The sequence below is a fragment of the Plectropomus leopardus genome, chromosome 6, assembly GCF_008729295.1.
Source record: "Plectropomus leopardus isolate mb chromosome 6, YSFRI_Pleo_2.0, whole genome shotgun sequence".
Classification (NCBI taxonomy): domain Eukaryota; kingdom Metazoa; phylum Chordata; class Actinopteri; order Perciformes; family Serranidae; genus Plectropomus; species Plectropomus leopardus.
In genome coordinates this window covers 13,282,807-13,305,044 of record NC_056468.1, presented here as the reverse complement: position 1 = coordinate 13,305,044, position 22,238 = coordinate 13,282,807, and the positions used below count along the sequence as shown (strand labels likewise).

Below are 22,238 nucleotides of genomic sequence, written 5' to 3'. Positions count from 1 at the left end.
ATAATACAAATAATTTGTTATTTCTTGTAGGACAGCCCTGTTAAGATCTAAGTCTTTTCCTCGTTACAGATACAGCCAAGCGTGCACAAGCTGTGGCATGCAGTGCTTTCACTAACTATTCAGGTTCATCAGCTTCAAGTGAAAACTCAAAGTAAATGTGTTTATTGTCATGCATGGCACGCACCATTTCCCAGCAGAGGCGTGACTCAAATCAACTGAAAAATGATGACTGGCAGTTACATAAAGCTGTCAGTGTCAAATATTCTTGACATGTGTCACTGCTTTTACGGTAAAGTCATTGACAATTCAACATCTTTATGAGGGTAATATTTTATTTACAAAAGTGGAATATGACAATGATGTAGTGTTTGACCAGAGTTAATGTGAATGTAATACTGGCCTTAAAATGCACCTCACTCCCATGACTGATCAACAGTGAACTGCTAAAAACTGTTCAATCTACACAAACATTTGCATCACTGAACTTAATCTTGTTATGGCGAGGCTTCAGTCCCACACACGTGACTGAGAAATGAATATCTGCGAATTAATGCATGAAAAGTATTTTTGTGTAAATATGGAGGGTTCCACCAAAGCTGTATAAGACAAAATAACTTTCACAAAACACTCAAAAAAATTAAAATACATGTCGGCTGGGACTGGCTCCAGCTGATGGATAAGAGGATGAATGAAAACCACAAACATATTTTAAATTATTCCAAATTAGTAATTATTATAGACATATCGAAAGATATCTCAACAATAATTCACACGTCAAAAATATTACACAGCACTGGTGCTACAGCAGGAGACTATAAACCAACAATACAAAATAAGACAAAAATCAATTCAAAAGCAAACAGTGCCTCCTGTGTCGTGTGTGCGTATGTCTTTTTTCTGTGTATAAACAGAAGTTTGTGAAGTGAAGCTGTGTGAACATCCAAACTTCTTACCACAGTTACAAGTAAACATGTGAGCACTAAAGTATAACTCTTTTGGCAATGAAATACTGTCGCTGCCAACTAGAACTTCAGGAAAGAGATGTCGTGCGGTGCAGACAAACTGTAAAGAAATCGGTCTTCGAATGAGGACAGTTAAAATAAAAACAAAACAAAAACCCCAAAACAGAGAACTGCTGAGTTGTAGCGTGTGAAATAAAGCACTTGGTATTTGATGGTAAAGATAAACAGCAAAAGAATGTTACTTTATATTGAACATGGTGAAACTCTGCTGCTGTTATATTAATCAATTCATCTCCTACCGCAGCATTCATACACAGACAAAACAGCTGCAGCCGGTTTGTTGTAAATTTAAAAATGTTACTGGCCTTTGTTTGCAGTCTAGTGTAATTTCTACATCATATACATTCATCAAAATCACCTCCGATCCTGTTATGTGACCATGAGATACGAGCCATAGTTAAAGCCGCCATGAGAAAGTAGCTAAAAAGTCTGATATCCTTCAGAGATGTCCTTTTATCTACAGATGATATATGAGCAAACATGTCAATGGGAAACTGATATAGCAGCATTCTTCTACTGTGTTTCAGTGTGGTGTAAAATCCTGCTTACAGTGATAGTAAACTTCACAATATCAATACCTGAACTAAAAATGGCATCAAATTCAGAATAAAAGCCCACATACTCAGTCGGACTGCTTCAGTACTTAATATTAAAGATCCCATGGTTTTTTGTGTGTTTGTTTTCCATTTAATATTAATGGCTCAAAATTAATCATAAAAATGTTCTTCAAAATGTTTAGCTATAATTATTTAGATCAGTTTCACAATGCTGGATTCTTATTCACTGTCTGGAGGGATTTGATAAATTATTTAGGGCAGAAGAGAAGTGAGGACATTTGTGATGCCTTGGCTGGGGTTTGTCTGATACTGCCTGTATGAAAAGGTGTATTTAAGAAAAAAAAAACAATCACACCGCAGTCTTTACATTACTGTTTCGTCTCAGGAACATCCTCTGTGACGCTGAGCTTTTTAGTCAGGGGACATAAGATCTGGGAGAGAGTCGAGAATCTGGAAAACTGCATCCGAAATCCATAACAGCTGCTGATAAATCTGTGCTCATGTCACTTGGACTGTGGTCGACAGTATATGGCGGTGAGTTGTGGGACACCAGTGATGTGAGGACGGGGTTTTAACAGCGGGGACACACTGTGTTGAGAGCCGCTGCTGGTTGATGGGTGAGATTGTGGCGGGTTACCATCATGCTGACGGTACTGATACTGTGGCAGAGCTGTGAGGATGGTGTGGGTATAGACCTGCAGAAGACACAAACACACACACACCATACACGCATCAACAGAAACACAAACATATGAATGAGATTAGATTAGATTGCAGACAGGACTCTGTTCAAGCAGCGTGGAAATTCTTCTCTACATTTAGATCACAGTGCAGATGCAGGATACAGTGTGTGGGGATACAGTATCTTACTGATGGGGTTTATAAAAAGACTCTACCCTATTAAATGACTATTAAAGGAATACTTCACCTCCCCAATGACCATTTGTTACGCTGAATTCATAAAGAAAATGTTGCAACAAAGAATCCAAGAACAAAGAATCCAAAAATGGAGAAAATTGTTTACGAATTACAGTCAAAGAAGTCCGCGTTTAGCAAAAGCAAAACTATATAAAAACACAAACTTTCACATAACTTGTACAGTACAATCCAAGTGTATTTTGTCCAGTCATATGGTTAATACTTCCCAAACAGACAGCCTGAATTGAATTTAAGTGAAACTTCTCCATACTGCAAAGCAACACTACACTGATAAAAAATGTCATTTTACCTCAGAAGCAGGAGCTGCTGGTCTACCACTGCCTTGATCAGTTAATTTGTTCTTGCGTGATTTTGGTGTTTTAAAGGGTTAGTTTGGATTAAATGTATGTTTTTGTCAGTGGAGTCTGCCTTTAAAGAGATCATGGGTAAGTTTCACTTTTACTTCAGTACCCTGGCAGAAAGTTCTGTCTGTTTGGGAAGTACTGAGCGTATGACTGAATAAATGAGACTTGCATTATACTGCACAAGTTGTGTGACAGTTCATTGTTATATAAATTATATTTTTTGGGGAGTTCTCCTTTAATACTAAGTCAGAGCCCATTAAAAGCACTTGAAATCTGCATTATAGGCACACAAGCAAACCTTCCTTAAGAAATATGGCTAGCTAATGCCACGTGATCGTACACTACATGCAATATGTGACATACATACTCTTTATTAACAGATTGTAGCCTGAGAAATACTGATACTCGTTCTGCATCTCACAATGTCTGACGCAAAAGGAAAAGCGAGCTGGTTGCAGCATCTTCTAAGTCCCTTCATCGCGGGGACTCATCACTCTGCAGAACTCTGAAGAAGGAACTCTCATGAAAAAGCAGTCCATCCCTAAAAAAATAAATTTAAACGGCAGCAAAACAAAATTCATGGCCGTAAAAATGCCAATACGCTGTCTGGCACAATGCATGTCTCTCCGGTCGACCATCAAGATGGTAATTAATGAAAAGCGCTGCAATGCACTTAGTGTGTAGCCACAGTGACAGTGGAGAGGATTCAATAGACATAGATCAGAGAAAGGTGCTGATCGCCTGTGGTCCTACAACGCTGGACACAAAGGAGCGCTCGTGTCCCGCAGGCACTTCATCTTAGTTCATATCCCAACTCCAATGGGCCAGCCTGGGTTATGGCTCTCTGGGGACTGGAGCAAGATTACTGTGATCGCTCTCATACACTGAATCCCCCCTTCTGGAATCACAGCATAGACACACGTACACCTCCACATGCTGTACAGTACAGAAACACACTCACCGGCACACGTTCTTACCATGGAGAAGGATCCCAGTCAATGGTCATCTGTCTTCAGCGAGAAGGACAAGAAAACCGGCTAAAAGAAAGACAGACTGGAGTTACTCTACATGGTTAATTAGTTTGCCTGCACAATACACAAGCTGTTCAAAGTGTTACCTTATGGTCTCCCATACACACATTAGGACCCACTGTGTTGTAAATGATGCTCTTCTCACTGTCACCTCCCTGAAAAGAGGAATAAACTCTTTCAGTAATAAAGGAATTAAAATACATTGATGCACCTTATACTTGGCCGACATGATACCTTGCACAAATTACGGGTGCGACTTTTGGCACTGAACTGCGACCAGGGTTTTTCCAATAGTTTTACAGTTAGCAAACTCTATGCTAATTCTCTTTAATAGAATGACTGGGGAAATGTATCACGTGGAACACACAACCTGCTCACCTCAAACAGGATAATGTGATCATATCTTTCTGACAGCTGTCTGAAAGCAGTGGTTGCCTGTTTGCAATAAGCTTGCCTTGCTACGTTAACATATTGTTAAATTAACAGAGCATGGTAACCATCTACTCCTTCCAAAAGATGATTTATGATTTCTTAAGGCGTATCAATAGACACTAACACATTCTGCAAACATTTCACATAATCCTGCATTAATTTTTGTTAAAGTGTTAAACAGCGAACATGCAGAAAGTCATGAACTGCAACTTTAAATACAATAGCAGTAATAATAGCTCTGACTGACCCTGTGAATGACCTCTTGGGCAGCGTGTGACATGAGGATACGATCACACCAGGCAGGACAGCGAGTGTTCATGTACTGGGTCGGTTTAGTGTACTCTTCACTGTAGGGGTAGCTGAGAGGGAGACACAAAGCGTGTTAAAGGCATAACAACCAAGGGGCAACTTCGGGGCTGAAAAATGAAGCCAACAGTGAAGTGTCAAAAACTGCAGATCCTTGAATGGCCACTTGAGGCTCCGAAAGCGAGTAAATCCCCATAGACCCCCATGTTAAAATGACCACTTTACATGTGAAATGAACATGTATACAGCCTGGCACAAAAACAACAACAACAGATTTGGCCTCTATGACTTATTTCCCTGTTCATGACCTGTTTAAATGTTATTAAGGCCTTAGGTTATGCATTATTAGGGGCAGGACTTTAAGAGATAGGTGGGTGACTTCAATTGATGCGTAGCCACAGTGCAACCACAGATTCAAAGAGTATTGGCATAGCCGTAGCTGTCACTGTTGGTGTGTTTTAGGTCCATAAAAGTTAATTGTGGCATTTTGGTTGCTTAAAAGAGTGTTCTTATTGTTAGGTTGTATTAAAAGCACCTATAAGGCCTTTGTTTTTTCATGCTAGTGCATTTTAATGTTTTTTTTGCTTGGTTTGTTTTGTTGGCAAAAATTAGCATTACCATTATCACAGTTAATCGTAGCTGTAAATGCACCTTGCCGAACAAACTAGCGGCGATCGAAATGTGGTTAACTCTCGTTTCAAAAATCCAGGATGGCAACGGTCCACAAACCAATGGGTGATGTCACGACCCATTACTTTATACAGTCCACTAGAAGAACAGAGATGGGAGTTTATACATATTATGTCTGCAACATTTAGGTCAATTACCTGGGTGGAAACTTGATGTCCTCTTCACTAATAATGTCATGAAAGGCAGCGACCTCTCTGTCATACTTCAGAAGCTGAGGGATAGAGGTCATTGCTGATTAGCGCTGCCGGAAATCTCAACACAATAAAAACAAGCGTGACATGAGTGAGTGCAAGTTAAGCACGGGTGAAAAACCAGTTTACTGTCAAAGCTATCACTGTTTTGTTTACCTCCGAGCTTTTGTATTTACTGTAATGTCATTCATAGGACTGTATTTCCGCTGACAGGGTCTAATCTAACATCTGTGAACACATATCAGATTGTTGCTAGGCAGCCTCTTGTACAATAGGTTATATTCACAACACAGCGTTTCTGTGAGGCTGCGGTGTAGCTGAGCTCAGAACAGTGTGGGTGAAAGTTGAAACTGTGCTCTCACTGCTCTGCCGTTGTCCTCTCTGAAAACCGCCTGATGTAGGTAGGCAAACAGCTTCTCCTCAATGTGGAGCAGCACCTGCAGGTGAAATGAAAGCAGGTGAAGTGAAAGCAGCACTGAAAATGAATTGTCACTAGTCTTTACTGGACTGGTTTTAATCACCTGGTGGTCATTGTCTTTTTCTTCGCAGATGATCTTCTCCACTTCGTTGCTGCAGTCCTTCTTCACTGTCTGCACATCTGCTGCAGTGGAGAGATGCTACTCACAGAAACACAAACACAAGGACAGGTCTGAGACAAAATACCAGGTTGATACACATCCTCATCACCTGAGTGTCAGGAGAAAAGTTGTTACATACCTGGACCACACTCAGTGTGTCCAGACGGAAGTTGAAATCTCCGAACAGGAGGAAAGGCAGAGGAGTGAAGCGGCTGTCTGATATCCTGGAGGAAAATAGCGCTGTCAGGAATCACACACAGATGTTTGGGCATTTTTCTCCTATACTGTTAATGCCTATCATAAGAATATGATACTGATTTTTTCATAATAGTCCATCTGAATAGTCCATATTCTTTAAATATCCTGTTTACATGATGACATTAGCACAGGCTGTGAGAAACACACCATTTATAGAGGACATTCAGTCAAACAAGATGATTGTTTTTTTGGCATGTATTTGTAATCATCTCGTGCATTTTGCATGTCATGTTGTCACGGTTGTGTAGAGCTGAAAATCGGACCTGTTGATGACATATCTGAGAGCGTTTTTGCGGTTGGCTGAGTAAATGGAAGGACTGGAGTTGCAGGCAATGAGGTTGGAGGCATCGTGGAACAGGTGGACATTGACCAGGTCCAGACCTCTGTGGGGAACACAGTGACAAAAATATGGTGATATGTAGCAGGTGGAGGAAAGAAACAGGAAACACTCTGATAACACCACAGGCTGACATCTGAAAGGTGAACGCGTCTGTGTGTGAGTGTGCCAACACGGGTGTCACTCATGAGGAGCTTTCTTATCAGTGAGTGCAGTCGTGTTAATGCTGAGTCCACAAACAAGCACATTTGTCTTTTGTGCCGAGCGGTCGCTCCTTTTCTTTGGCTGTCACTGGAAAACAATTAATGTGCATCCAACAATGGAGCTGTGTTGACTCACAGCATGATCTTGTGGCACACAGATTGTGGGTTTCTTTTGTTATTCCCCCCCAGGTGACAACAGCAAATAGTGACTACAGTTGTCAGAAAACACAGGCAGCTGCAGCAGCAACATCGCGTGGTTGTCCTGGTTTGTTTCTGGTGCATATTTAGGTTTTTTTTTTTTCTTTTTTTTTTTTTTTTAATTTCAATTCAGTTGTGTCAAAAAATACATTATAAATGTATATTGTTTGGTACTGTAATTACAGAAAAAGGAGTTAACAGTTCAGTTACATTCAGCATATGGTCTCAGTCAGCACCAGGGCACCATGCTGCATTGGCTATGCATAAATGTAAAGTTGCTGATAACTTTTACTTGGATGGTTACGTCCACAAACTAAATAATTTCTACATTTTTATACTATAGGAGACAACACAAACAAAAATAGTGACTGTAGTGATAAGAAAACAGATGGTGTGAGAGTGAGCCACTGCAGGAATGAGCAACTGTTACTGAATGTGTTGTGGGTTGTAAAACCAAAACAATTAGCTAAAAAGATGCTAAAATGCTGTTTTGAGCAAATTCAACCACAAAATGTGCAATCATCTGTTAATACAAAAATATTAATAAAATGCTGCTTTAAATTAAAAAAAATTATATGGAAAAACAAAGTCATATTTCTCATAAGTGAGGTTTTAAAAAAATAAATATAGATGTTTTTATTAACATCAAAAATTGAGTACTGTATGGCACTTTTACTGAAAAAAAGCCTAATAATGACAACAATAATGTCAGAATTGGAAACAGACTGTCCTTTGATTTAAGTCATTCCTGATTTCCCTTTCTTCATCTCTCATTTCAGAGAACTTTGACAGCTACTGAATTAAACCAGGGTTTCATTGTATTAATGAATTCGGGGGATATAACTGATGAACACGGCTTTCAAAGCTGTCCGAGTACCATCATGGTCACATCACAGTTTATTAAAATCATTTTTCCAATACCTTGATTTTCACAAAAGTCAACAAACAACCAAAAGTGAAAGTGAGATGAGTCCAAGGCTGACTTCTTTTTTTATCAAGGTGAGGACAGCGCATGGTACGTACTGGTTGTGTATGATCCAGCGGGTCCTCATGAAGCCCTTTCTGGACCACTTGAACTGCAACAGAGACAAATGAGAGTGAGTCACTAAACAGCAGTGAGCCGTGTCTTTGAAGGGCCAAACTGATAATTATTGATTCTTTCACATAATTTGTCTCATCTCCCTGTCAGAGCGGGCAGACAGCCCCTTCAGCCCCAGTAGACTCATTTGTCCCAACATCTCCCTTTGGCCCTAACATACCCCTCCCAACACCCACACGCACACACACACACACACACACACACACACACACACACACACACAGAAAAAAAATGCAGGCATACACAGATGCACACTCATGCATACATACTCACATCAGGCCAGAAATTCTTTGGGAATTTTTCTTTCTCCACTGTGGTGACCCCGTCCAGAGCGCCCACGTGCTTGTTCTGTCCCGACACTGCTTTAAAATCCTTAACTGTGAGGGGGAGAGAGGAGGAGGTGGGAGAGAGGGGTGGTGACATGTAAAAGAGTGAGAAAACATGCAAACAGCAATCAATAAACTGGTGTTAACCTCATCAGAGCGGCATACGTGATGAGAGGATCTATAAGCGAGCCATTAGACTGTGTTTGGTGAACAACAATCGGTTTGGGCCACACAGCCAGTGGCAGCTGCAGGATGTTTATGGTTCTTCCATAAGCTTTTCTGAGGAGCTTTTTCACGCCTAACGTGACTGGACTATGCAGCAGGAAAATAACAGCTCCACTTTAAATTCAGGTTCTTTGCAAATATCTGGCTGGGAGGGCTGAGCCATCAAACTGTCATTATACACGGAGAACTGTCCTCAAGTTCCTGATATTAAACAATGACAAGAGCTTTGCCGATCATACGTGACATTGCTCTTATTCCACTGAAGGTATGAGCCATTTATGAGCCATTATCAACACAGAACAGGATGCAAGAGGAGTGGTTTATGTTGAGACCTAAAATTACCTGTTTTTTTTTTTTGTTGAAGAAAAACAATATGATTACGGCTGTTGAATGATAAGGATAAATGCAAGATGTCATGCATAACAAGTAAAGTTTTACCTTTAAAATCATACTGATAGATGTTTTTCAGTGTCTTGTGAATGAAGTACATGCTCCCTAAAGCCTGCGGAGAGAGAAAAATAAATGTGATATTTCTATCTAACAAAAAGTTATATCATAAAGAAAGTACATATCAGTTTCAGTTTAATCACAAAAGTGCAGTAGTTTTCAGTCCTGATAAAGATCTAATAAATTTGTATTGAAGTTACACCTTTAATGTTGCTGTAGACAGGTTTAGTTTTAGGAACTTGCTGCAAAAAAAATACAAGAACAGGGATCCTTCAGTTTAAGGAAAATTAGATTTAAGACTTTTAAGTGCATTTCAGAATGAAATTTAAGACCACTTAAAATAACCAAAGCTGAAGAATAAAAACATAAGACAACATCAGTTACATAGAGTAAAAATCAATCTTGCCCACATTTTTCTTGAAACAAACTTTTTTTGTCTTGAAAAGAGAGCAATGCAGTGAAATCTTGGTAAAATAGCCAATTTTTGTTGAATTTGCAGTTTTGTGTGTCGTTCAGGGTGCAGTGACAGCTAGCTGGCAGAGAGTGAACGTTGTTGGTTCTACTATCCTGATCTGCACTGTGTTAATGTGGGAGGTATTCGATACAATTAAAAAAAATGGAAAAATGAAAAATAAAGATGTTACCAATTATTTTGACTTTATTTTCATAAAATCCTAATTTCTAAGTCTTAACATTTTAAAGACTTTTAAAAGATCTATTTAAGATATTTTAATGCTAATTAAAATAGATTCTTTTTTAGATTCAATAATGTAATACCTTTTGAGGGTCCAGGGGAACCCTGCAAGAAAATCCATACATAATTCATACAATACATATTTTAATTCTCAATATGGTAGCAATAAGCTTAAGCTTTTAATTAGAATAACTGAGCTCTGTCTGATCTATTCAGAGGTATTTTACCACAACAATGAGACTTAAACATCAAAATCATCATCTTAACTCAACCTCTGAGAAGACAAATTGAATAGTTCATTTCTCCATCATGTGAGCTGAGGTGTGAGCCTCGTATTGAACGAACCAATGCGACACAGTATATTGTTACTCTCTGAAAGACACATGAAACTTTAAAGAATAGAGACGTTCAAACACATAACTGCGCAACACATCCACATGACCCCCCCCCCCTCCGCATACACACACTTCAGCACCCAATCATCCCTGACATGGGGCTGACAATTTTTAATGTACTAACTGCCTGCTCCACTGATCTGATTAATCATGCCCTGTGAGATCAATAAAGACAGAAAATTAAAACAATTTAAAAGGTATTAAGCAGTAGGCTTGCTGTCTGCCAACGCTGCCTCTGTGACTGGAGGCCGAAGAAAAATCAGCCTGCGCTCTGAGGGCTCAGGGCGTGACGGACCGCTATGCAACCCCCTCCCACACACACACACACACACACACTCACAAACATTCAGCCGGAGCATGAGAGATCTCTCCCTGAAGAGATCATTTATCTTTCGTGCCAAAGTCATCCTCATTTAATAAAATGGAAGTGTCTCTGTGAGCGGCAATTAGTGACCAACTTGTCCAAAGTAAGCTTCCAGTCAGGGAATTATTTGAACGGGTCTGATGGGGTGTTAAGTTGATGCTAAAACTAAAAGCTGACCAAAGAATGCTGTTGAGCAAGTTGAGGAGCAAGTTAAAAAAAAAGTTATCGTGTAATTTTTTAGTTAACACAAAAAAGAGTAAAATTATGATTCATGCAGGGGATACAAGGTCCATATTCTGATAATTGGCTCAGGAAAAAAATGGCTTAGTTTATGTTGGATAAGTGGCAATGTTTTGTTTAAAGAGTGCTGCAAAGTACACACACACACACACACACACACACACACACACACACACACACACACTCAAACACAGATACACATTCTCCTCCACATACTCTGCCAAACACCTATCTTCATCAATCAGGTTTGTGCACAGTTTAATAAAAAAATATTGACTTACAAGTGATTTTTTATCAAAACACCATTTGTACTGAGAATGCATGCAAGTCTGCCCCCTCTACTCCTGCAGCCCCTCTGAAAGGAGAACCCCCCAAACTCTCTCTTGGCCATATAACTGATGATCCGCAGCCAGGAGGAAACAAATTGAAAATCAATGCAGGTGGCACCAACGAAATGAGAATGAGGCATTAGGAGGGGTGGGGGGGCTGCAACCCTCTCAGGGCAAACAGTGGAGGGTGCGAACACTCGAGCGCAGGGGAAACTTAGTCCCAGCTGTCTTCTACTGCCCCCACCTCACACTTTATTTATCGTGCACAAATGGGCTGGGATCAATAGTTTTAATCTAGAGTTAAATGTATTGACTTTGGCCTGTCTCCCCCACACCTGGCCATTGACTTTCTCCTTTTTACTTCACACACCTTCAGTCTACAGATGCAGCCATTGACCCCTACTGTCAGACGTCCAATGTGGGGGTATCACATGGGAGGAGTAAGGGTTAATAGTTTAAGAAACACTCAGCCACTTTTCTCAACAGGGGAGGTGTTAGTCCCAACCAGGGCAGAATTTGAGGTGAACTGATACTAACAAACTCGTCATGTGCAACTCGGAATCACAGTAAAAATACAAAGAAAATGCTAAGAACTGCGTGAGGTTACTAAAAAGAAGAAGCTGAAAGCTTGAAAAATGACAGGTGTGGAGATTGAGACCAGGCCCGTGATCCCAGCAGTGTCCTGCCAGGCTGTGAAGAGCAGCAGGTCAGACGTCATTTATGAAGTCGGACTCTGGGTTCAAGGATAGATGACGATAAGAGATGCAGGTACAAACCTGTCTTTAAGTACGTCTCCTCTGTTTGTGCTCACACTGTGTAGCTGCTACATTGTTTCATGCTACATCTCTGAGATCTATGTCACTAACATAAGGGTGTGCATGTCTGACAGTGTGCAGTGGGCGCTGATGGATGAAACACAGGCCGTTAACACACACACACACACACACACACACACACACACACACACACAACAAATCATATTTGCAGGAAAAATTTGTACACCCACTTCTTACAGTATGATCTGATAGTGTGAGATTTAACTTGTTTGTGCCTGATCTTCTTCAGGAATGGAAAACACATACAGAACATTCTTTGCTTGGTCATCCCAAGATAGCACTTGTTTAAAAAAAAAAAAACTTGTTTACAAGAGGTCAACTTTTTTCCAGTCAGATTTGCTTTAACATGCTTTATGAGCACACCGAATTCGAGTCTAATCCCTCTGATTTTTGATGACATTTTTAGGTTTTCTATTTTTTGCAAAAAGAAAAGGGAGCTCTACTCTGTCCATATTTTTTAACACTGACATCAGAAATTAGGATTTGGCACAACTTCTTTTTTGACATGACCTAAAAATGCAGCCAGATGGTGGCTGTTTCCCAATCAAAATGATCTTACACAGATAATGACAAATGAAAATGCCATCTATTGCTCAACTGGGGTTTATAAACTCAAACTACCATGAAGCTTTTCAATATCGAACACCTTCAACGTCCTCTGAGCACTAACATGGAGGAGGACCCCACCTAGTGGAAGTACTTGTGAACTACTCTGACTCTGAGACTGCTGGTGTGTTTCTTACCGTGAAGCTCTCCTCTGTTTGGAACTGGTTGTCCACATAAATGCAGACCCTGTCAAAGTCTCTCATCTGCTCACTGGACTCAATGCTCCTGTAAACAACAGAGCACGACAGAGCTTTTATTTAGGGAACAGAGCAAAAAAGTTTTCTCCCTCTGATGTATGCCTGGAGATATCAGGTAATTAATAGTCAGTGAACAAAAAAAATTGGCTAGAATTTTGCTAGTCAGTTTATTTTAAAGGTATGCAATGCAGGATTTACCAAAAGAAAATTTATTGACTCATAAAAAGATGATACCTCTCAACAATTATTTATGACCCACTTAAAGTATGCAGCCGTGCATTGAACAAGTGTACTCTGTGCCTGTATTTGCTTATTTGCTTTCTTCTTTTTGCTGTGTTCAGGATGTTCCTCAGCATAGCGCACAGGTTAAGGTCTGGACTTCATAAAAAGGCAGCGACTAGGTGTCAAACTGTATGCAGCATGCAACCTAAGAGGCTACAAAAATCTCAAATACAGTGGAAACAAGCCCCACAAATATAGTGAGGTGAAACTCCAAGAAGACAAAGCTTGTTTCAAAATGACAGTGAATCTGCTGTTGGCTTTCACTTTCACTGGCGAGCACTAAATGAGAGGATTGGGATGAAGAGGGATACAGAGTTGGCCTGTTTTCTGTCAGACAGGTAGTTGCCAGCGGTTAGTTTAATTAGCTTGCTAATGTTTCAGCATTTCCATTTTGTCGAATGTTGCTACAAAAGTAGCTTGCAGTGTAGGCAATGTACGTGTAGTATAGGGAGGAGGGACCAAATATTTTAGTAGCAGACAATTCCTTTACAGTACACCTTTATGCAAAATTGCCAAAATTTAACTGGTCCTACCATCTCAAATGTAAATGCCTTTTGGTTTTCTGTGATTGTAAATTGAATATCATTGGGTCTGAAAGCCTTCAGTGAAAAAGTAAAGCTATCTAAATATTTTATCTTGGGCTTTGGGAAACTGTGATGGGCATTTTTCATTGCTTTTTGACATTTTATAGACCAAACCATTACTTGATAAATGGAGAAAATATTCAGGTCAATTAATAACGAAAATAATTGTCAGTTGCTGCATTATATGTATACAAGTAGAGAAGAACTTTCTTTTTAATAAGGTTTATGATAACATCAAAGACATAGGTAGGACCATTCCTACCTAAAAAAGTTATCGGCATGGCCCATGTTGACCATGTAGTCCTTCCCTCCGACCTCCTGGAAGTGCAGGGCGATGAACTGCGGCTTGTAGCTGTGGATAGTCTTCAACAAAGGAACACAAACAGGTCTTAGACCACAGGTCTTACATTACAGAGTAATGAGGAGTGAAGGGGGTCAACAGTGTGTGTTACAGAATGAAGTGAACTAACCATTAGGGGTCATGTGAAGTTTTTCTATTAATTACATTTCTGGTGTGACTATCTTATCAGATAACTATGAGTCAGGGTTAGGGTTACCAGTACAGACTGTTGTGCATGTTAAGATGTCGCTGATGTAAAGATGCAAGAAGTCTGCAAAAGTGGGCCAGAGCCAAATATAAAATAGTTTTATTGCCTGACCTGCACCAGCCCAGGGTTCCTACAGCTATCAATAAGTTATATATAAAACTTTTTTTAATGCCACTCAGACTTGAATTTAAGACCGAGAAACCCATGAACTAACCGCATTACTTTGGATTTTAGCACAGTTTTGCTCACATTTTTTTCTGTAACATAGTACAGGACTGTTTAGTCTCATGCTGGAGACAAGGGTAGGACAGAATTGGTTAATACCTGCCGTTTGTTGTTTTCTAAGCGATGTTGTATTTTTCACTCTGCCTTGATTTCCATTTTGCCAAGCCTTATGTGTATTGCCTTAACTGGTTTACTTTTCTGTGAAAATGTGGTTAAATACTCAATTATCACAGAATCTGTATTACTCTAGGTCATCCAGGGTACAGGGACAGCTAGCTAGCAGACATTGCTCTTAACATCCTGACTGGAAACACAACATGAGTGTTGTTGGTTCCACTATCCTGATGTGGTGACGTTAATGCAAGAGGCATTTGGGAAATTATTTTAAAAAAATCTTTTTTAACAAATATTTTCCTATCCCTAAATCCTATTTCTCTTGTTTTAGCATTTTAAAAGCTTTTGAATGATGGATTTAAGACATTTTCATTCCAATTAAGGCCTTGTTTGTAGATTAATGAATTCAATGCCTTTTAAGGCTTTTTAATGGTCTGCAGGAACTCTACACCAGACTGTGCACAAAATCTAAGAGGGAATTATATGACACTACCAGTGATGAGTGGAAATACTAAATGTTTAAAACTGTGAATTATTAATGCAAGAACGAAGAGGCCAAACTTACCTTAAACAACTCCTGTAACCATTCATTTTGAATTTCACCCACCTGTAAAATGACGAAGAAAAAAGATTATAGGCATGCAGTATTTCTGAAAAAAAAATCAAACACTAAACCTGCATTTTATTTTTATTTTTTGGGCACTTCTGGTCAGTGCAACAAGTTGTAAACACAACACTGACATGTTCTTACCGTATAAAAAAAGTGATGATCATAAAACAACACCAGCCACTGAACACAATGTTAATTATTCATACACTATGCTGCATACTGTTGTAGCATACATATAAACATACTGCAAAAACAATAGCTCAGCATGTTATCTGACATGCTAATGTTAAAAAAAATTGCTAGATAATGCTACTTGGTGGTTCACAGACGCTGTGATGCCTCTATCATAACAATGTCAATCTGAGCGACTCCTTTCTCATTATACATAGGCTATTCAATTAATCTGTTGTTACCACAAATATTGATCAAACAAGCTTTAATCACAAATTGTTCTACCAACTGAAAAAAGGAGCCAGTTTTAACGTTTTAAAGAATACTACCCTAAAATATATATATATATATATATTTATTCATTAAAAAACAGTATAGTCTCATGGCATTAAAAGTTAACGGGTGAAATGGAATTCAGGATGTAATCAATCACAGAAAGGAAATACCCTGAGCTATAACTCTGGGAATGAGTTGAAAATATACTGTCTGTTCCACTGATTGTATGTTCCAGGATGTAGTCTCATCCAAGTCCGGCTGTCCCTGTCATAATCAGGTCACCGTCCTCACATCATCCCTGACACTGAGTTTTATATGTCATGGCCACTTGACAGCTCAGTATATTGTAAAACAGATGAGTGAAGCATGCAGACAGGCCTAACTTTACAAAAAGCTACAGGGCTGTGAAATATTAGGAAAAAATGCGAAAAAGCTGTGGAAATCAAACTTATATTAATGTGTTCACAGTTCTGCTATTAGGCTGCTTTCTGCATACGTCTAAAATACAACAAATTGCTTGTTAAATTGGAAAAAAAGAAAAAATACATACATTAAGAAACAGTTACCCAACATTATTCATTATGCATCCACATTCATTATTTTAGTTATTTTGAGACAAGGGCATTCAAACTTAGTGATAGATTTGTGACTTGTTCTCATCTAACGTCAGTCACCAGCAGTCCAGCACTACTGAAACTGGGACACTATGAAGACACAGAGTTACAGATACGCAAGCAAGATGGTAAAAACGATAGGCATCTTGAAAGAAAATCTGCAAAAGGTGACCCTCCAAAATGTCAGGTGCCAGGTATGCCAAAGAAAACCGGCACATCACAAATCTACAACAAACCAAGCAAATCACCTGAAAACGTCAGATAAAAGCTTGGCTGTCTCACAAATGATTATTTTTCACCTGTAAACCTGAAAGATGAAGTGGCCAACTGTCATATATATGTATATTATGAAGCCCTAAACAGAAATCTGTCAATCTGGTTGGGGCTTAATTGCAGACTCTTCCTTGTTTGGAAGCACAGGTACAATTCTTTTTACATTGCGAGTATTATAGCCGCACCGTGTTGCTTTATCTAGCTGTAAATTGATAAATAACTGAATTTATTGAATTGTGAAAGCACTTGTACATGTGTGACAAATACCCTCACCCTTATATGCTAAATAAAACATAACCTCACAATTAAACTGAAAAAAGCATCTTGATTCTCAAACCAGATAATCCTCTCTTACTCTAAATCTGGCTTCTCTGACTTTTTGAAGACAAAAAAAAAAGTACACCAACACAACATCATCTGAACATGTCCTTTCGTAGTTTTCTGTCGCAAACTAATGTGCTGTCTTCTTCAACGCCAGGTGTATTCGTACCAGCTTAGAAATGGCTTTGCATAGAGTATTTGCATGGCAGCGTGGCAGAGATGACTCGCTAATATTGTTCTGGCTACAAACACAGACTGTGAGCTCCTGAACATAAACACCAGCACTGTCTACTAACTCTGATTCATTCATATTTATCTGTAATATACAGTATCATTTACAGACAAAATACAGCAATTATATTCAAGATGCAATTCTGTTTGTACATTAAACATTTGAGGGGAAAAACCTGAAACATCTTAAGAATTGGATTTTCACTTTGCAGCAACAAAACCGCTTTCCTCTCTGAGTCAGGCAACAAGACCGAGCACGTTGAACAAGAGAAGCCCTAAGTGAGTTTCCACAGCAGCACTGCTCCAAAGAAACTGTTAATGGATCCAGCATGGTGATTAAGTTAATGCTTTGTTGTTCCAAGCTGTCCAGTAATGAAAATTGGCTAAAATGTGTCTTTGGCATCAATGTGTTCCAGCAAGTGATGCTCATGTCTGACACCATTTGTATGTGTAAGGGGAAAGTTTGCCTAACAATGACGTCTATTCAATGCAACTGAGTCTATACATAGTCATTACACAAGCTCACACGAAACAATGATCTCCAAGATACTGCTACGGTGTGCCATAGCAATGTTACCAGTGGCACAGAGTAGCAGTTAGGGCTAACTGGCTAAACCGCTCTGACAGGACACTCAGCTCCTCTGTAAAAGCCATAGGATTTATCCTGTGATGTGCTTAAGGTCTTGCTCTTATCCCGAAGCCTGGGTGAACATTTAGCAGTGTTTATAGAAATAGGGGAGGGGGGGGGGGGGAGGCTAAGTCAGTAGAAAAGCTCAAGTCTCCTGGGGGAAGATATTCATCTGTTTACATATCTCCCACAATGGGATCTAACATGTTTTCATTGGAGCCAGATCTGGCAACCGGAAACATGGTCCTGAGCCAAATTTCCATTGAGTGTAAGGGCCCTCCTCCCTGCAATGTCTAAAAGTTTTGTCAGCCCAGCAGAGCCCAAAACTGAAAATCACTCTTCAGAATAGTTTCATTATAGACTAAAGTGTTAAATCCCTTATACAAAGTGGTATCTCATATATTTTTAAAGAAACAAACATATAAGATTAGGTTATAAACTATAACTCAGATAACATTATAGAGATGTAGTAATGCCACAAGAGCTGATAGATACTTTAAACTAACTATTGTGTAACACAGATCCTCCCTTAAATGACCAGAAATTTTCAAAAAGGATTGACCGCAAACAGCCTGCTGCAAGGTGATGATGATTCTGGACATCCACATCAGAGAGGAAGTAAATAAAAGAAGGCAAAGTCTAATGTTATTTTGGAGCATCTAGAAGACCACTATGGTGGCGCACATACCCGAGTACTGAATGACATGAGATGTCATGGATGTTATGGGGAATACAACGAATGAAGACAGTTATTATTAGGTAAACAAAAAACATGTGGTCAACACGTAAAGTCTGCTTTTACTCTAAAATGACAATCCGATGACTCTCAAGATCCATGTGAAAGACTACTGTTTTACTAAAGCTACATAGTGACAGGTAATCTCATCAGTTTAATGTGAATCGACCCCCTTTGTTATTTTTTAAACTCTTTATTTATAGACATTTTTCTTGTTTTGTTCTGACTAATCAATGTGCTTTTTTTCTTCAAAACTTTTGAAAGTGTTACATTGTGTTATATAAAGTTATATAGGATTAGTGTGTGTGTGTATACATATACATATGTATATCCCAGCAAATAAATAAATAAATAAATAAATAACAATTAAAGCGTTGACACATTACACATAAGTTTAAGGTCCTATAGTTTCTAATACATGTAAATTATTTGGTGAAAATGTCAACATTTGTGTCTCCGTATCTGATGGGTCACAAATTTAAGTGTAACATCGGCCTCTTGGGGACTAAACAAAGGAGGGGGTGGCTGGGGTGTGACTTTTTTTTTTAGAATTTCATCTTGATCCTCTCCAAACATTTTTCTCCCCTTGAGCCTCCCTGAGTGACTGGGGTAAAATGCACAGCCCTTCCTCTACCACAAATACCAACCTAAACATTTGTTTTTTTATATTAACATCAACTGTATGTAGTGGAGTCAATGCAACGAAAAAACAAACAAGTCGCTCCCCAGTGCTTAAAAACTATTTGACATGCCTCCACTGTTTTGCATCAACACCCACATAAATAAAAAAACACTCCCTTACAAGCGTACTCTTGGACTGGAGGCTGGTCGCGTGAGAGGTGAAACTTACGCATCTCACGAGTGATAATAAATCAACTTTGGCTTGTGGCTTTCCTTAAAATCAACCTCGGCGGATGAACATTACTGAGCACATGACAACCGGAAAAAAACATGACAAAAAAGCATGACTGAGTATGTCCTCTGTGTACTGTTAGATACAAAACATAGGCCGAATAAATGACAATCACAGTAACAGGTGTGAAGAGGTTAGTACACTTGTTACATCCGGCCAAAGATGTAAGACGAGCCCATTCAGGTAACTTTACGTTAAAACGCACCTCCTGTTGCCTCGCGACTAATTATTTCTCTATCCGCCTAACAGCATTAAGTATAATCCTCTGGCAACACTGCAGCCCGGTGTAGTTTTAATGTTACTCTACCAGTCTACTTACATTGTCAAAGAGTGACCCGACATTTGCGGTGACCAGCAGCACATCAGTGTGTGTTTCCATGATAACGATCCACCTTCACAACAGCGCGAGGAAACTCCGCCGAATGACGCGCGTGCAGGCCTATAACAGATACTCTCCCGGAGCTTATACAGGCTTAATGTGTGAGCCCAAATCGCTACTATCGCCGCTCAAAACACACAGGCATCTCCCTGCTGGTGGTACTGCGTCGCTTCTGGTCCAACTTGTTTGGTTATGGCGGGCTGTCGTGTCAGGTCGTCATCATAAGCGGCGCACATATCCATCGTCGAGCCAAGGAGCAGTAAGTTAGTTTAATAGCCTACATGCGTGGATTTCCGCCTCCCCTCCGTTAATTGGACTAGGAGCTTCTTAGCGGACTTAAAGCGGCATGGACGGCGCATCTGCTGTCGCCCTGACAAACGCAAAGATAACCGGACCAGGCAGTTACAGTCAGCCTTGCGTTACCAACTCCGGTGCTCCGCCTCCGCTCGTTTACTGCGAGCAGGCTTCCTTATGTTGAGTTAATCAGCGCCGAGTCAACGTCGTGCTCCAAAGTGTAACTCCTCTGAGGATAACACCACGTTTGACAGCCATAGAAACCTGTGTGTTTCACCAGTATTGCAAATTATCTACTTAGCTTAACCAGTTTTATTGCTACAACCTAAAGCCCCATTGCAGTGATACTCAACCCGTGGCCCGCGGGCCAAATCTGGCTACCCAAAGGGTGCCAGGTGCCCCCCAACCCTTTTCTACATGAATTTATTTGCACAGGGAGTTTGTTTTATCAGAAAGAAGTGCCAGTAGAGGATCCCCCACACCGCCTACAGAGGCCCTAGCCAAGTGCATGATGTCCAAAAACCCTTGAAAATCCTTGAAGTGCCCTTAAGTCCCGCAAACCTCCTAAAATCCTAAAAACTTCCTAATCTTGGAAATGCCCTAAAACCCTAGAAATGTCCTAAAATCCAAGACATCAAACTCCTGGAAAAGTTCCTAAAATCCTAGAAGTGTCCTAAAATCCTTGAAATGTCATAATATCCTAGAAACATCCTTAAATTAAAAAAAAAAACAGTCCTAAAATCCTAGAAAAATCCAAAAATTCTAGAAACATCCTAAAATCCAAGGAATGTATTACAATTCTAGAAACATGTATGGGGCTGCTGTGACTGGCCCCTGGCCTCCTGTCATTTTGCAAAAGTGGCCCCAAAGCAAAGCAAATTAAGTATCCCTGCCCTATATTGGATACTGTTTTACAAGGCAAGGTCAAAAAGTAACACCCCCAACTCAGTTGCAAGCAGAGATATTTTTTTTTTCCGAATGTGTTTAATGTGGTTAACACATTTGTGCATGGGTCTTCTTGAGGTTAATTTTTCAAAATGCCTACAGCAAAGTGATTGTTGTTGTTAGCATGGTGTCACAGTGATTCGGTCTGTAACATCTTTACCAATAAATTGTCTATGGAGCAGTTCCAAACTTAATGCCCTACGGCATCACAAATTTGAGTTTTAACACTATAGTTTTCATATTTGGTCGAGAGTTGGCCATGTTTACTTATACTTGTAAGTAGTAGTGTCTGAGACCATAGGAATAATACTTCTGAATTTCGAAAATTTTAGCCATAGTTCCTCTTTAACTCCCCAAGGACACTAAAAACACATAAAAGGACTGTTAACTCAGTGCTCAACATTACCACAGCCTCTTTGTATGCTCAACAGGAAGTCAGTCATTTTCTTTCTGAGAAAATCCTTTCTCTCAATAAAAAAAAAAAACAACAAAAAAACTCTGCTTTTGTTTAAACTGTTTCCCTCCCTAGCTGTCTTGCAACTGGAAAGCCTCACACAGATATATAACAGGAGGGGGCTTAAACTTTTTATTTGCCTCATCACCACTATCACCTTCACATATAATGCAACAACTGTACAGCCCATGTGCTGCTGTTGTGTAAAGCCAGCATATCACTGGGAGTGGTTTCTTTTTAATGTGCATGACTTAAAGGTTAGTCATGTTCTCTTAACGGCACAACTCCTACAATTTCCAGCCATGACAACAGCAGAGTAACCGCAATATTTTACAACATGCTACAGTAGCTTTCTATGCGCAGCAGAGCACAGAGCTGTAAAAGTCTTATTTGGAGTTGGTGGATTTGTGGCATCCAGCCCAGGGTAAAGCAAAGCATGCTGGGGGGCCCAACTCTGGCTCTCCATAGTGCTGTTAGTGTGCTGTTCAACCATGGCATGGTTTTCACAGCCAGCCTTTAGAGCTCTTCTCCCTGCTTCCTCTTACTCCTCCCCTGAGCATTGTGTGCTTTATTCTCTAACGTCAACAGATCCATTTGAACCTATTACAACAGAGATGCAAAAGAATGCTGCCATGTCCATCACCGGTTTGGAAACAAACACAGTTAAAGGGGAAACTTCTCTGAAAGGATGGAGGCAGTGGTTTATTGCAGCCGGGAGAGGAGCCCTGGGTTTTGGATGAAGTGCTGCCAAAAGAATCAGCAGCATACATCCATGTAAATAGGTATTATTTAGACT

At 39.8% G+C, this 22,238-nt stretch overlaps 1 protein-coding gene across 2 annotated transcripts; it reads right to left on the bottom strand.

The window, feature by feature from the left end:
- Positions 1-318: 318 nt before the first annotated feature.
- inpp5l (inositol polyphosphate-5-phosphatase L) lies at positions 319-20,172 on the bottom strand. 2 transcript variants are annotated; one of them, XM_042488293.1, is made up of 16 exons: positions 19,690-20,172; positions 15,163-15,204; positions 13,973-14,073; positions 12,785-12,872; positions 9,175-9,238; positions 8,459-8,562; positions 8,110-8,162; positions 6,612-6,731; positions 6,230-6,314; positions 6,034-6,129; positions 5,875-5,949; positions 5,459-5,532; positions 4,573-4,684; positions 3,980-4,048; positions 3,824-3,899; positions 319-2,274 (listed from the first exon to the last, which is right to left on the bottom strand). In XM_042488293.1, exons 1-15 carry the CDS (start codon positions 19,747-19,749, stop codon positions 3,858-3,860), a joined length of 1,185 nt encoding a protein of 394 aa, XP_042344227.1. In that variant the 5' UTR covers positions 19,750-20,172; the 3' UTR covers positions 319-2,274; positions 3,824-3,857. The 2 variants fall into 2 exon arrangements, with proteins under 2 accessions (XP_042344227.1, XP_042344226.1); XM_042488292.1 differs by having other exon boundaries at positions 3,840-3,899; positions 19,690-20,171.
- Between the last annotated feature and the right edge of the window lie 2,066 nt (positions 20,173-22,238).